This window comes from Fistularia commersonii, chromosome 16 (assembly GCF_037954325.1).
Source record: "Fistularia commersonii isolate RoL2024-O1a breed Wild chromosome 16, RoL_Fcom_v1.0, whole genome shotgun sequence".
NCBI lineage: Eukaryota > Metazoa > Chordata > Actinopteri > Syngnathiformes > Fistulariidae > Fistularia > Fistularia commersonii.
Genome location: NC_141299.1, coordinates 16,446,914 through 16,463,830, shown reverse-complemented (window position 1 = coordinate 16,463,830; position 16,917 = coordinate 16,446,914). Strand labels below are relative to the sequence as shown.

General features: G+C 44.2%; 1 protein-coding gene across 2 annotated transcripts in view; it reads left to right on the top strand.

Annotated features, from left to right (window-relative positions):
- Nucleotides 1-16,917, top strand: part of kdm4b (lysine (K)-specific demethylase 4B) — a 55,284-nt gene that overhangs the window by 36,179 nt on the left and 2,188 nt on the right. Inside the window, exons 16-23 of one of the 2 annotated variants that reach the window (XM_086162319.1) lie at nucleotides 216-271; nucleotides 1,795-1,903; nucleotides 8,087-8,275; nucleotides 8,373-8,549; nucleotides 9,444-9,563; nucleotides 12,094-12,186; nucleotides 13,082-15,810; nucleotides 16,622-16,724. In XM_086162319.1, coding sequence (XP_086018445.1) covers nucleotides 216-271; nucleotides 1,795-1,903; nucleotides 8,087-8,275; nucleotides 8,373-8,549; nucleotides 9,444-9,563; nucleotides 12,094-12,186; nucleotides 13,082-13,567 — 1,230 coding nt within the window. In that variant the 3' untranslated portion in view covers nucleotides 13,568-15,810; nucleotides 16,622-16,724. The remainder of the gene's footprint in view (nucleotides 1-215; nucleotides 272-1,794; nucleotides 1,904-8,086; nucleotides 8,276-8,372; nucleotides 8,550-9,443; nucleotides 9,564-12,093; nucleotides 12,187-13,081; nucleotides 15,811-16,621; nucleotides 16,725-16,917) is intronic. The other variant, XM_086162320.1, reaches the window with a different exon arrangement.

Below are 16,917 nucleotides of genomic sequence, written 5' to 3'. Positions count from 1 at the left end.
TTTTTATTTATTTTTTTCAAGATTATAAAGCAGAGTGACTCACTCATCTTCCTGCTGTCACTATTTTACCTTCACACACACACACGTGAGCATGGATGCTGATCCTAACAGGTTAAAGGCTTAAACCCTTCAAATCTCAGTGTTTGGTTTTAACACCAAGGAAATGAAGGGAAAATAGAAAGGGGTCAGAGGTCATCTCCTTCTTTGTTTTCCAGGAGTGCTGTCTCTGCAACTTGAGGGGAGGAGCCTTGAAAACCACCACAGACAACCGGTATGTGCTCGGGAGGCTCGCTATCGTGGCCCGGTGTCTATTTTTTTTTAAATGATTTTTTGGATGGAAGCAGTTTAGTTTGGAAATCAGAATCAGGGGAAACTCAACCTGCATCCCTCAAGTGCAAGTGGGGATTTTTCAGGGCTCTAGAGTTGCGTTTCCACCTACTTTCCACAGACGTGGACAAACATGTCGGGAACTCCTTGACTTATCGGAACGGAGGAACGACATCGGTGATGGGAAGTGGAACAGAAGAGTGTGGGTTGTTTAAAAAGTATAAAAAAAAAACATTGCGTCCATTTTTTTTTCTTTCTTTTTTTTGGATGAGCAGCAGGAGCAGAGTTACATACGGGCCAACAATCTGGCGTGTGTCTGCTCCTCGGCTCTTCCCACACTTGGGGTGCACGAGCACAGGAATCTGTTCGCTCTCACTCGGGAAGAGGATAATAAATTAGAGTACATTTCATTCTAGATCTGATACAAAAAAAGAGAAATGTTCAGCTTTGTAATTGAATTATTTGATTTGAACCGGCTTCTACAGTTGAGTTTTTCAACGTATTTGTTATTTTTGTACCGTGTTTTCTGGACTAATGAGCGCACCTGAGTATAAGCCGCGCCGGCTAAAAATAAACGGATAAATACATGTGTAAATATATATATATATATACTGCTCAAAAAATTAAAGTTGAACAACACAATGTAACTCCAAGTCAATCCCACTTGTGTGAAATCATAGTGTCCACTCAGGAAGCAACACAGATTCATTTTGACTTGTTTTAAGGACATTACATCAAAGTTGGATCAGCCTGGAGTTTGTTTTTACGCTTTAATTTTTGAGTGTGATTCCTAATCCAGACCTCCATGGGTTGATACAATTGATTTCCATTGATCATTTTTGTGTGATTTTGTTGTCAGCACATTCAACTGTGTAAAGAGCAAAGTATTTCATAAGAATATGTCATTCATTTAGATCTAGGATGTGTTTTTTAAGTGTTCCTTTTATTTTTTTGAGCAGTGTATATAGGCCGCACTTGTCTATAAGCTGTGGTTTCATGTTGTAACATGAAAAACATGTTTTTAAAACTTTCAATTAAATACATGCCATCCACAAATACATACAGCAAATACTTTTTTTTCATGGCTGATGAAAAAGATTAATAATAAATAACACAAGGAAAAGTCCATCCATCCATTTTCCATCCCTGCTTTGTCCTACTCCAGCTCATCGCTATCTTGGTCTTCCTCCTGCGCACTAAAACCACTAAAGTTGTCAGAATTGAACGGTCATTTCATTGGTCTGATCTGTCGAGGCTAAATGTTTTGGCGGCATGAAGCACGTTAGCCGAAAAAAACCAAACATAAATTAGCCGCACACATTTTTGTTTCAGCCGCAGTGTTCAAAACGTGTGGAAAAAAAGTTGCAGCTTACAGTCCGGAATTTACAACAGCGGATTTCTCAAGTATGTCATAAAGATTGCTACCTGAAGATCTCAGACGTTTCTCTTTTTCCTCTCCGGGACCAGGTGGGTCCACGTCATCTGCGCCATCGCCGTGGCCGAAGCTCGCTTCGTCCAAGCCATCGAGAGGGAGCCGGTGGATGTCAGCGCCATCCCAGAAACACGCAAGAATCTGGTACGTCCCTTTAGTCGACAAAGAATACATCAATGCCGCGGCACAGTCGTGCCTTCCAATTTCAACCCGTTTTTAAAGCTCCATCTAGATCAGACCTGGGCATCGTACGGCCCGTTTGGCTTTTTTGAGTATTTTCTTTGAATATTTTAATAAGTATTTTCAATCAATATTGAATTTAGAAACTCCTTTTTTCCTTTTGTTTGATTTTGTAGGGATTATTACATGCAAAGTAATGTCGGCGCATTCATATGATCATTTAATGATTTTGAAGTTGAAATAAGATGCCAAAAAATGTAAATATCTAAATTGCAATTTTCATTTTGTTTAATGTACATGATACCTAGTTGGCCCGTGCATAAAAATTAAATAAGAAATGTGGCTCGCCAGCCAAAATAATACCCACCCCTGATCTAGATACAAGAAACTTCCAACTTTGATTTGCCAAAGATTTATTTAAATCAGTATTTTGTGAGTTGTTTTTCCGTACCACAGCGACTCCTATCGACTCCCCCCGCCTTTCGAAGGATGCACGATCACTCAGAAACTAAAGTACACCTGAAAGACATCATGTGATAGATTTAATCTTTCAAAAAAAAAAAAAATCTAAATTCACACAGTTGTCAGACTCCCTTTTATCACTCTAAATGGACTGTTGTTGGCTGCTGAGTGGACATAAACAAGCCCTGCAGAAGCAGGTCTGCTCCGGGGAGCATGTTTCCCCTCATGCCAGCGCACAGGTGCATCTTTTCCATTTTCCCAGAAATGATAGTTTACGCCGCCAGACCGCGATAGCAGAACAGTTAGTATCAAGGCTATTCACATGGCCAGGAAAAGCTGAATAATCAACCGTTGTTTCTCACAGCGCTAAATGAACTGCATCGATCCCGCGAGCAGGAGGCAGTTTAATCACGGCCGCCCCACCGCTGATACAACTTGTTCCCTATCCTCCTTTTTTTTTTTTTTTTTTTCCCCTTCCTTATTTCTCTCTCCCGTGATCTGCTGCCCCTCCACCAAAACAATCCCCATTTCACAGACACCAGCACCGCTTGCTGGTGCATTATCACAAATCTACAAATAATACGCTCTCCCCTCCCTCCTTCCTCTCCGCTCATAATCTCTCAAAAGACGAGCCCGGGTGATATTTGCATCAGAATCCTGCCAAAGCAGGTTCAGTCCGTCCCGTCTGAAAAGACTAAAAAGGAATTATTTGGATGACTGGGCTGATCAAATAGGAACACGGGAGCCGCCGAAACCAACTTTACACAGCGGCGTTGAGCAAAACACGTTTTTTTTTTTTTTCCCACCTTTCAATAGTCGTTTTTTTCAAGGATGAAAAGTGGTCTTTTGTTTTGGTTTAAAATAGTATAGTAATATTATCAGAAGTATTGCAGCAGTGTTGCGTCCCAGAAAACCGTCCCCGAACTAGGCCAACTGTTTTAACAAATAACCGAACAGCCTTTCTGTCGGCGAGGACTCTCGGCCATCCAGGTCGGGGTTAATCGTTGTTTTCCCTTGAAGACGTGTCACTTCTCATCCCATCTAACAGACCAGTGGCTCTTAACCTTGTTGGAGGACTTTGGCGCGTTCACCAAACCCTTCTTTATTGGGAAAAAGAAAATATGATTTTTTTTTGTATATGTTTTACCGGTGCACAAAATGAACCGTGCGTCAACATCACTGTGTTCAAAGAACAAAACCAGCAAAAAAAAAAAAAAAAATCCCGTTCCGTCGTACATGTGAATCCATATTGTACGTATTCGTGCGACAACTTTCTTTTTTCGCTCGTCATAATTAGTATGAAGGGATTCAAATATTAAGAAATAACACGGCGTTCTGTCTACTGAGTAGTCTACTGACTACTGAGCGCACCAAAATCCCTGCAGCACAGATTTTCATTTCCTGCAGCCAGTGACGGCCAAGCGGGGTGTGTGATCACGCCGAACCCCCGGGGTTGGATCGAACCCAGGTTAAGAACCGCTGTAACAGACCGTGGGGAGTTTCCAATACAAACCGCCGGGGGTTGCGCGTCCAATTTAAGTGGGTTTGTTATGTTTATGCATCATTTTGGGAACAAAAGTACAAATTCCAGGAATTCGCCTGGGCCGGAATAGGTGATTGTAAGGTAGGGCTGAAACAAAATACACCCGTGGGTTCACTTGGGATGTATAATAAATGTATTTTATTTTAGTTCGTTTCTTTTTAAAATGTCATTTTGAATTTGAAGATTATGGCGATCTTGTAACATCAATTTAAAATTTGTTTTTTATGTTATTAATATTTTTGTTGCTCTTAATAAGCAACTGCACGCACCAGTAAAAGGATGAGAGAGAACGGCATTTTCGGTTTGCTTCGGTTCGGCTTTTTTTTTTTTTTTTTTCCATAAATATGAGGAGGACTCAAATAGGGTGGAGTATTTTGCTTAAAAGTAACCTTCAATCCAACTTTTTTTAGGGTTCGAAATGTTTTGTCGCATGCAAAAATAACATTTAGATTTCTCTGCAGATGTTCATAGATGTAAAAAAAAAACAAAAAAAAACAAAACACAAGGCACAGAGCCAGGTCGCTCCCAATTGGCGCCATCGTGTGTGTGTGTGTGTGTGTGTGTGTGTGTGTGTTTTTGTGAAAGCGACCTAGTGTGAAGCGCTTTTAAACCGCAGGGCTTTAAGACGCTATATAAGTAGACCAATTACCATTATCCATTAACACAACAACCCAATTCAACCCGGTTGCTACAAAAGAACTCCCTTATTCACATAACAAATGCAAAACTAAAAGGTAGGAAAGCCGACCGCGGCCTATTACAGCTGACAAAGCCTCTCGGGTAACCAGAAGAACGCCTGGAGGAGATAAATACCAAACCCGGTTGCAACAACGTAGAACCTCCAGAACATCTGCCGCCCCTTTCAGTCCGTCAAAGAATCCCAGGCCTGCCGTATCACGAAGCCACTTACCGTTGTCCACCAAAAAAGAAAAAGCCGATTAAACGTAAAACCATTAAGCCAGAATGACAGCTAAATTCCCATCCCACTGCTCTGTTGTTTTTTTTTTTTTTTTGTTTGTTTTTTTTTTTTTACTGCCCTTATGTGACTTGCATAAAAAAAAAAAAAAAAAAACAACCTGCAGGCGAAAACTAAAAGCATAGCAGCCAGTGAAATATTGCGCAGCACGGCGGCACTGAAAGCCTCCCCCCTCCGGTACTCTGCACCGGTAAAAAAAAAAAAAAAAGAAGAGAGAGAGATGTATTGGCACTTTAATAAAGAATTTTTTATTTCTTATTGATCGCACGTGTGCTGGGCTTCGGCTGCTCGCCGTGTGATTTGTCAAAACAAGGAGGACACACAGGCAAGAAGAATGGACAAGGTTGAGAGAGAGAGAGAAAGAAGAGAGAGAGTGGAAATGAACCCATAGCTCGTGTGAAAATGATAGATAATCATTATAGAAAAATGGAGATGTAGCAGTTACATGAGATATGAGCGCTGCGGGGATAATGGGCTGAGTCAGTTTGTTTTCGTGAAGGGAGAAAAAGGTATTTAGACGTTTTGTGAGATTCTGCGCCGTATTGAAAACATAATTCAAGTCGATCATTCAAATGCCCCGGCGTCTTATTTTTCCCTCGCGCGAGGGTTTTTTTTCGAAGATATCCGCGGAATCGGGCGGGGGTGGAGCGTAGATGTGTTAGGTTTTGAGGATTTGCTGCGATTTGTAATAAGTGTGGGGCGGGGAGATTGCACGGCCGTCGCGTGCAGGCCGGTACCTGGCAGTGTCTCGCCGCCGCTTCTGTGCCAAAGGCAAAAGATGTGGTTGACTGGTGGTAATTTCACACTCAGAAATGTGGTGGAGAGAAAAGAAGGGATTTGAAGAGGGAAGCGCTCGGAGGGAGAATAGCAAATTCTTTGCATGAGCGAGAGCAGGGCTCGAACGACTGATGCAAGACGCCAAATGGAATATGGCGTGCGGTGGGCAGGTAGGCGGGGGGGCGGAAACCAGGAGAACTTCTGAATGTCACGGCGGCCGCCGGTGCTGCCGACGAACTCAAAGTTGAACGTGAAGAAAAGTCTCGAGGTTTTGTCCCAGCCAGAAAACGGATGGACGAACCGACCAGTCGTAAGACGCACGCTCCCTGAGTTTGGAAACAGCCGCTTTCATGCTGTAAGAACTTTTTCAGGATCTGGGACGTGTTTTTTTGCAGCTCGATCAGCTCCTAGAACCGTTTTAGGTCCTACTCCCAGGCCGGGCCTTCCTACGCTTCCCTAGGAACGCATCTGACAGGGTGTTTTGGGATTGGTGGAACTCATAAGCCGCTGCCACTACCAGGTACTCCTTACGGACGAGGGGTGTAAATCAGAGCCGTCATGACGATTCGATCGATTCGATTTTTTTTTCGATACTTAAAAATGCCCCACGATTCGATTCGATACGATTTTTTTTTTTAACGAGAAAACGATACGTTTTTGGCCCTTTTCGAACCGCTCGGTAACTTTTTTTGGGAAAAATGTACCCAGCTGGGCAGGGCGCTTTGCTTTTTCTGAACATTCGCCTTCAACAACACCATGCCGTCTTTTCAGGTGAGCCGACAAATTAGAAGTGTTGCCACAGTAGCTAACTTCAATTCGACATTCTTTACATATCGCCACATCCTTTACCAATTCTTTCCCGTTTTTGCGGAAGCTGAAATACTTCCACACGAACGATTTTAAACCAACAGGAGTGTGTTAAGTCCGCGTCCTTCTCAGCCATATCAATGTCCGCCTCCCGAATGTTTAAATGCGAGTGCTATGCCAAAGAGGGTGTGTCCGCTGAAAGACTGTGCTGAAAGAGGGGAAGGGAAGCGACGTAGGTGGAGACAAAGTAGGTTACCGCCACCCGCAGCACGGAGTGAGAATTACGCCTCAGAGCAGACTTAAAATAGACGGGTAAAATGCATACATGGATCGATACTCTTGCGGACGTGTCCATGCATCGGATCGTCAGCTGTCGGATCGATATATCGATACATATCGATTTTTTTTTACACCGCTATTACGGACCGTTATTTTTTACCTATTGTGGTCACCGCTCAGCCATTTTCTGGGTGCAAAAGGACAGAACCCTCGAGAAATGGAGCGATGAAGAGGTTAGAGAATCAACATTTTGCCCCAAATTAGCACAGGTTAGCTAACGGCGGGGATTGTCACATGGTGAAGCAGTGCGGGAAGGAAATAAAAACACTTCAACCCATGTGATAGTCCATAATTATTATTCCCACCATGCAGAACATGAACACAGCGGCAACTTCGCTGTCCATGTTTTCTTCCTCGTCTTGGTGACGGTTTGTTTGTTAGCGAGTTGCGCTAACGATGGCCCCTTAAACTAAAATGTTCCCCTTGAACCAAATTCAAACTGGACACGTGTCGGACATGTTCTGTCCAAAAGCGGCCGACATGAGGGAACGCTGTCTTCTAACTGGAGTTGTTGTCGTACTCGGATGTATTAGCGGGTTCTGGGTTGGTGGGGTCAGAAAATAAATACTCTTGTTATGAATGGATTATGGATCAGTTCTATCTGTGAGCATATTTGCAGGCGGACAGGTGTTTGATGAACTCTTCAGTCTCACAGCTGCAGAAATGATGGATGGATAACAATTTTTTTTTTTTATCTAAGTGTGCGGCGGGCGCATAGGAAGAAAAAAAAAACAAACAACAAAAACAAAATGTATTGCAAATCCGCAATCCACTGCGGAAATCTTTAATTATCCAGCAGCCTCTCCACACCATAAACAATCAGTTCAACCAAAAATGAACCGTGAGGAAATCACAGGGATGCGAAGCTCGTGTTGCTCCGCATCGTTTACGGAGGCGCAGTGGGCAATATCAGTCTGTAAAGTGGAGAAATGAATTAGCCGATGGGCGGGCCGAGCGTTGACGTTGCACGCCGCTGTCCCTGATATTGGCGTCGCAACCTTCTCTGGATCTCAAATCGGTTTTAGCGTCCTGCAAGGGACCCGACCGGAACAAACTGTAACCGATCGGCTGTTTTTTGCAAATAAAACGTTTAGCATCCGAGGCTATCGGACGCTAAAAACCAGGCTCCTATGAAAATGCAACTTTCCTTGCGACAAGGAACACGAATCCAAAATGTTTTATCCGAATGTTATCAATCTCAATGCTTTCTTCAGTGTTTTTTTTTTCTTTCTTCCCAATGCAGAAATGTGTCTTCTGCTACGGCAAGAACACGAGTCACAACCGCGGCGCGTGCATCCAGTGCTCGTACGAGAACTGCGCCACCTCCTTCCACGTCACCTGCGCCCAGATAGCCGGAGTCGCCATGACGCCCGCCGACTGGCCCTACGTGGTGTCCGTCACCTGCCTCAAGCATAAACGGCTTCCGGCGAAAGTAAGTGCCGATCGCGACAAGCGGCTCGGTGAGCGTTTCATAAGGTTATTTTCAACTTTTTGGATGTTTGTCATGACCATTTTTCTACGTTTTAAAGCCTCGGACGACGCCCAAAACCAACCAGGGCCTGAGCCTGGGACAGAGGGTGATCGGTCGCAACAGCGACGGCTGGTATTACCACTGTAACATCATCGGCATAGCAACGCAGACGTTCTACGAGGTCAATTTCGACGACGGCTCGTACTGTGACAACCTGCATCCGGAGAACATACTGGTGAGTCCGCTCGGATTCTTCTCACATTTGACATAATTGAATATGACGATGATGGTGTGGTTTTTATTTTCAAATCAAGCGGGGGGGGGGGGGTATCCTAGCAACCGTGATGTAATGAGTGCCGTACAGCTGTGGCGTCTTGGCGGTATATAATTGTATATTCAGTTATTGCGGCGATGTAGCAACCAGAAGCTACCAATAATAATAATAATAATAATAAAAAGAACCAGATTGTATCGTATTGAGCCGACCCGCAGAAATTCCATCAACAGAATATAACAGTGCTACTCTCTACATTCAAATTAAACATATTTATACACTCCGGTCGTCAAATATCCTGTCATCTTCTCACCTTCCCAGCAGTTTGTATTTGCATGCACTTTATCCTTTTTCCATCGCATTTAATTCGATATTCAAAGTGTGTATGGTCACATGGACAGTGTAGAAATGTGTTTTCATGTACAGCGAAATTCCTACTTTGCTCACCGCGGTGCCTTTGGATATGTATTGATGGGAAATGATGATAGCAAACATGATTATAAAATATAAACAGTGTTGGCAGTGCAATGATGAGATATTTGAGCGCAGCTTGGCGTGCAACTCGCAGCACGCAGGTGCGAGGATGAAATGTTCACTGTTTAAATTTAATACCGCACTTTACTGTTTAATTTGCACTCTTATTATTTCGTTAATTTCACGTCGGCGTGGGATTTGGAGAAACGTCTTCTCGATCTCTCTGTACGTCCAGCACACGCAGAGAAATCGACAGTAAAGCTGACTTTGACCATCAGCGTTAATTTACGATCAGCGTTTACGATCAGTGTTAATTTAAATTTGATGTGAGCACAGGTGGACGACGAAAATGACTTTCCTTTGTCTCTCTGAACCCGCCAGAGTCACGACTGCCTGCGCGGCGGCCCTCCCGACATCGGGGAGCTGATCGTGGTCAGCACACCCGAGGGCCAGATCCTCAACGCATCCTTTGTCAAACAGCACACAAACAAGTGTTACCAAGTAAGGAACCAAAAAAAAAAAAAAAAAAAACACGTTTTCCAATAAAGCGCAATAATAGGATAAACTTTATTAATCCCCAGAGGGGAAGTTCTTTTGTCACAGCAGCGTAACAGTTATAAGTGTCCATAAATATGAATATTAATATAAATAGAGAGGCAATTAGAAGACAGTTAGGAAAAGCAAAAGACATCCACAAATAAAGAAACCGGGAGAACAGCAGCAGCAGCAGCAAGATCCGGGATAAGAATGGACAACAGAACGGAGAAATGGCGAAAAAAAAGACCTGACAGGATGAAAGTAGACAACCAAAACTAAACGACAACATAAACAGAGGGACAAGAGCAACGACAGGAATAAAATAAATAAGCCTGAATCGCAGGACACGAGTGAGCCGATACCAACAAGGACGAAAATAGAGAAAATCCGAACGAAACCGGAGAAACTGGATGAAACCCAAACGAGACTCCGTGTTGGAAGAGAACTGGGAACCTTCTTGCTGCGAGGTGGAAACACTAAGAGCGAGGGGGGAAAAAAAAACAACAACTCTGTATTGTATCGAGACATTATTTGTTTTGGTTCGAGCAGCAGATGAACAGCAATGTCCCCTCCTGCAGACAACCAAAAATAAAAAGATAGACAACCAAAACTAAACAGTATAAACGGTGAGTATAGCAATGACAGGATTCAGATAAACAAACAATAATAGGCAGGATACGAGCGGGGCAACAAGGATAAAAAAAGTAAACGGTCAGCATGACACGTGGGAATGGGGTGAGGCAGCCAAGTGGTGGAAGCGGCACAGATGCGCCTCCGTCCGGACTGCTGTTAAACAACCTGCTGGAACCGGAGTTGGAGGTGAAGAGGGTTGGAGACCGGAAAGTACTTTGGGCCCGACACGCTGCCGCCGTCCTGTAAAAATAGCCTTAAATCGCCGTCTCTAAAAATTCAAGGTCAATAGGTCATAGGGGTGATTGGTTTAGCGTAAACTATGACGCGGTCGCCGGCCGAATCACAGATTTTCCCCAAACGACGAGGAAAGTCGTCGAACACGAACTCAGACGACCCCCCGAAATCTGGACGAATACGGACGGAAAAGTAACGAGAGATGACTGGAGCGCGGCGAGGAAGGCATTCACGCCCGTCCTGGGAATTTAAGTGAGAGAACTGTGACACTCAGCGGAGACCAAGAGCAGTAAACACCTCTTGACAATGCTTGTGTCAAAAAAAAAAAAAAATTCCAGATATAAAGGCTTTTTGAGAAATGACATCATTTCTCCCCCCCCCCCCCTTTTTCATCTGTTTGATGCAGAGTGACTTTTAGTGACAGAACCTGTGAACCTTCAGTGGCAGGGCACTATGCTTAATGGCTTCGCCACCCTGTGCTTTGGTTCCCCTCATTGGGTATCTACCGGTGCGTGAAAAGCCCGACCGCCTCGTAGTTTTATGGAAGAGCGGTCAGACACGCCGCCGCATTGACACACAAAGTGGAGGGATTCGGCGTCACCGGTGCACACCGGGGAAATTTCAAAAACCGGAGGTGGATATGCAGAAGCGAAGCGGAAAAACACCGGGATCGGAGCGCATCCCCGCGACAATGCGCCATCTTGACGGCGGCTCGCCGACGACACGGACGAAGGCATTAGCGGACAAGGTTAAGTGAGGGTGCTACCGCTGAGCTAATATTAACAGGGGCGGGGGTTTGAGCGCTCGTCCGCAAAGGGCGCTCGCGGGTTTACACGCCGACCGATGGAGAGTAAAGGACGAGGCGGGTCGCTGTCTGCCGGTCTGTGTTAAAACAACAGAAAAGCTCAGATGCCGCCTCTTCAATATTGAACCGGACGTCCAGATTGAGCCCCGTCTCGTTGTTTGCGTATCCTTGAACGTCTCGCGACGTTCCCGACGAAAGTCCTGGCAGACGTGTTCTTCGGGCGATTTCCACACACACACACACACTCCGCAGCTGCTCACTGTCTTGGCCGCAACATTAACCTTGTCCTTGTTTTTTTTTTTTTATCTTTGCTTTTTATTTTTAAAAAAAAATTTACATTTAAATTATGAGTAAGCGAGCAGCTTCGGGGTACGTTGTCGTGGTCAAGGACATCTTGATAGGTTTGTTCGGATGGAAATCCAAGCTGTTACTTTCTAGGAGTTACTGTTTAGGCATTTTACACACACACACACACACTCCCGCTACTCCCGTGACCTCTTTCTACGCTAACACAGATTTAGTTTGACAAATAGAATTAATAAATATTTTTGTTGATGTGCCTCCGGTGTGATAGCTGGAGCTGCTCTCCTGCTCAGTATTGATTTATTACTTTGTGTCGTGCCACTCATATGAAAAGTTATTTGTCAACTGCGGTTCCGTCTCTGGAAAGTTTATAATAGTACTTGTTTATTCGTCTTTCGCACAACTAAAGGCGATCGTACATTTTTTTTTTTTTTTTTCCTTGCAAATTTACTTTCCGATATTGCCTGTGTGTGGTTTATTGTGGCATTTTATTTATGTTTTTACCCGTTTTCTGTCCAGGTGGAGTTTCAGGACCAGAGTCAACTGATGCTCAAACACTCAGAGATCCACCCGCTGGACCAGGAGCTGCCAAAGAGGGTCCGCACTCGTCTGGTCAGTAAAGACGCTGATATTTTAAAATGTACCGGACTAAAAGCTGCACCGGCTGAAAATAACAAAATAAATATATGTGTACATACATAGGCTGCACTTGTCCACGTCGTAACATGAGAGATTTACACAGAAAGATGCTACGCAGAAACATTTTTTTTTACATTTTTAATCAAATACATATCGGTAACATCCACAAATACGTACTGGAAATGTTTTTTTTTCCCCGAACAGTGCCTGTAACAAGGCGGATGAAATAGATTTATAATAAACAACACGAGAAAAAGTCCATCCATTTTCTACTCCAGCTGATCGCTGTCGTCCTCCAGGTTCAAGATTCAAAGTGTTTCTTGTCGCGGGTAAAAGTGTAGAAACGTGTTTACGCAGTGAAATTCCTACTATGCTCTCCGCAGTGCATTTGGATGCGTGCTGATGGGAAGAGTATAAACATTATTATAAATACGACTATAGATATGAATATGAATGCGGAAGCTTTGTGTGCAGGTGGAAGGATGAGCGCAATTTAAGTGAGCATTAGATTTCACACATGCAGGAAGAATCGAGTGTCAGCTGTTTGAAGACTAAAACCACTACAGTTCAGAATTTCACGGCGGTTTCATGGGTCCGATGTGACGAGGCTAAATGTTAGCCTCGTTAGCCCAAAAAGATAATCTTAATAGCATCGTTGTTTGAGTCGCGGTGGAAAAAACTAGCGGCTAATGAGGTAGAGCGCTTTGCTTCATCCATGATGAGGTCATTGCAGAGAGCGAATAAAGTTTGCGTTGTTATTGTTGTTGTTGGGAAGTGACGGTATTTTGTCAGACGCCTGCTGGTTGTCACGGTGACCGCTCCGCACCGGCGGTCACGAGATGGAGTGAACGGTTGGTTGTGTTTCCAGGCGCTACCTCAAGAGGAAGCCCCCGCGGCCGACGAGGCCCAAGCAGCCAAACGCCGCCGCCTACCCTCAGATCCCACCCGGCCCGCCGACACCCCCGAAAAGCCCCCTTCCACCGCAGACCTTCGCAGTATTGGCGGCCCGCAGACCTCGCAGCCTCTGCCCCGGCAGAGCGCCGCTTCGCCGGACGCCTCCCTCCCGACCGCCGCCGTTCGGATGGAGAGCGAAACTCCCATGGACACGGGCGCCGCCCCGCCCGCCGCTCGCTCCGAGTCGAACCTGGCCTCGGACCCCACGCTCACCCCGCTGTCGGCCCCCTTCAGGTCCACGTTGAACTCTGACCCCCTCCTGTCGGCCCCCCCGTCCCCGCCTTTACCCCCGCAGCACATGTCGGATGGCTACACCCCCAGCAGCGGCTTCGTCTCGTACATGGAGACCCTCCTTCACTCACATTTCCCTCAGGACAGTGACCCCGGCGCCCTGTATTAAAAATAAAAGCTAAAGTAAAAAAAAAACTCCACTAGGTTATTACTCAGACAGTGGAGGCTGAGCCAATAGAAAGTAAGCTAACGGGGGGGGGGGGGGTGAATTCTACTGAGTGCTGAATTCACGTACAATAACGCGTCCGGCTCGGGGACGGGAGCAGGAAAAAGACACTGACTCACAAGCACTCTTTTAATGCATGTTACTTTCTATTTTTGAGTTTGATGTATTTGCAGTGGTGCTTTAGCCTGATCTGATGCAGCAGCTGAGGCTCTCCTTTTTTAATATTAATATTATTGTTTGTCAGTGGGACTCTGATTATTATTATTATTATTATTATTATTATTGTTTTTTTTTTGTTTGTTTGTTTTTTTAGTATATTGCTTTTTTTCAGCTGCTGTGCTTTTCTCCTCCATCTAAATATGAATACTTCTCTGGGTGGTATCAACTCCATACCTCGTTGCATTAAATATAACAGCACACTTTTTCTTTTTTTTTTTTTTTTTTGTACAGGAAGATAATTATTATGGTTGCCCCTCAGCAATGTGGCACCGGTGTATTTTTCTTTTTTTCTTCTTCTTCTTCTTCCTTTTTTTTTTTTTTTTTTTTTTTAAGAAATAACCAGCAACAAAATATCTATTTTTCAAACCGGCCCCTCGTGGCTTTACAACCATTTGGTGGAACTCAATGGTCACTTGTCCATCCACAGGAACATTTTCAGTGAGGTGTTTTTACCGTCTGATCGCAAGAGGTAAATAGGGAACCGGGGTGGAAAAAAAAAAAAAAAAAAAAAAAAAAGACTAAAATAAATGTATTGTAGGGGGAACTCAGTATTTAAATGTCTTAGCCAGATATCGAAAGAAATAATTGTAATAGAAGAAACATATTGAATGCAAACATTAGTAGATTTGTCTGCGGGATGCATTTAATTTTTGTGAAGATGTGTAACAGTAGTTAAACAGGTAAGACCTTTATGTATTGACGTTATTCAAAACGCTCATTTGGCGACTCCACGTGTCACATCAAATACTGTCTCAGGGTTCCTACATCCCGGTCTGCACTGTTCGTGGGGTCGGGGGGGTCGTGGGGGTCGGGGAGGTCGGGGGGTCGGGGAGGTCGTGGGGGTTTGCAGAAACCCTGAAAACTCAGTCCTAGTCGGAATGTGAATATCTTGCATACAGTGTCCTTTTTGCCCTGGTTGACAGTGCCGCGAAATATCACGTGGGATATCGTCTGATACCGTCACACCTCTATTGGCGCATAAACTGGGCAAAACTTTTCGCGTTTAACATTGAATAGATTTGAAAAAAAAAAATAATAAAGTCCCGTATTTGAAAAATGTAGGAACCCTAATTTTTTAAGATAATTTTTTGCACAATATTTGGTCAAAATGGTATGTATAAATCAATATTGTATATTATTAACATTTTCGGTATTTTCTATTAATGTATCCTGTCTAGTTCATTTTACCAAATTGATGTCACACGGTTTGTTGTTTGTTTGTTTGTTTTGCAGGTTTTCACGGCCATAAACGATGCGCTGACTCGGCATTGAGATAATATGGCCATTTTTTTTGTGCTACGGAGGAATTAAACTACTGATGGATTACATTTCAGCGGCCGCGTCACCTTGTACATACCACGGGTTTTGTGTATCGTGATTCAAATCAATTACTGTCACACACACGGCTTTCTGTTTCCTTCTCCTTCCTAATGTGTGTTTGTGTCCAAAATGATCGACATAAAGATAAAATCCTATTCCATAGGAATTAAAGTGGGTTGGTAGTCGCCAAGTCTCCCGCGTCCTGTGTGTTTCATAACCGCACAGTTCCCGCGACTCCTCCCGTCGTCTGAAATGAGAAACCCTTCCGTGAAAGAAGGATTGGATCTCACGCCTCCTCGGAGAAACGCGACGCAGACCGTGTCAATAAAAATGGAAGACCCGGAGCAGATTCTTCCCGGCGGAGCCCTTGAATACCAACGCGGGTGGATGATGAGATATCCCCGGGGATCCTCCGCCGGATGAAACAATGTGTATTCATGACCGATCGGAGTGTGCAAAGGCGGATGTTATCCAGCCGTCGGGTTGTTTCGGTTTCACAGATTTTGTTTTTGTCTCAAGGCGCGATCTCCCATCCCCTCTGAGAGGCCTTCTCACCGGCGACCCTCGGAAACGCCGCCGTTCATCCGGCTTCTGTTTGCGTCCCGCCGGCAGGAGAAAGAGCCTTTTTCCTACGAGGCGCGCGGCAGGTGAGCGCTTTTTTTGTTTTTGTTTTTTCATCACTCCAAGTTGTTATTGAATGTATTCTAATTACCAAGGAAAAAAAAAACAAAAAACATCCAGGCATCAACGACATAAGATTTATGAGTCTGAAAAAAGCCTCATTTACATGCTTTTCTTCTGCACAGTTATTCCCGGAGAGCAAAGATCTTTCAGGTTCTCCACGCTCGGATAACAACAATAAATCATAAAAGTGATTCCATTAAACTGAGTGAGGATATTTCATTTACAGCAAGATGCTAGAAAAAGTAATCCGTAATAATTGTTTTTGTTTTTTTTTTTCCAAACGCTTACTACGGCGATTCCACTGAAACCAACGGTGCCGTCGCTGAGGAGGTGCTTAGAGTATTGAGAAAAATATTAATATACATTGTCTTTTTCTTACTCAACTGCAAATTAAATCAGCAGCCGCGCTACAAACTTTTATTTGCATAAACATTGAAATAACAGCCGTGGGGAGGAAGAGGTGTTTGCTTGTGTTTACGCAACTTCTCTGAAGAGCCGAACTTAAGTCCTCGGAAAGTGGACCGATCGCTTCCTATCACATATCGTAATATAATTCACCAAAACTTGGTTAAAGTTGTACTTTTTAGCACATCGACGGCTGTGTGACGGGTCAAAGTGCACATGTTGGGACGAGTAAGTCTTTTTGGCTGGAACTTGAGCAGCGAAAACGACATACATGGGAACCGTTTCTCTTTCTGAAAAAAGATTATTTACGAGAAAAGGGGAAGGGATGTGAAAAGCGAGATTTGAATTTGTCTTTTGTTTCAACTTCAGCCTCGATGGAGCCTCAAATCTCTCGTCTTGGGAGCTGGAAAGCTTCGCGAGGTTAGCAAAGTTGGGTTCAGCGAACCGCTACAGCGCGGCGCTAACAAGCTGGGTAAGTTCCCAACTTGGCCAATTGTTACTTAGGACTGTTTTCTCATCTTCAAAAGGAGGTACAGAAGTTGGTCTAGGATGTATTTAGTTTAATGGACAAGTGAATACACCAAACAGAATTAGGGGACGTTCTGCTAGCGTTAGCTTAGCGGGTCCTCTGTGCGGCTTGTAGTGGCTTCAAGCTAGTTTTCAAA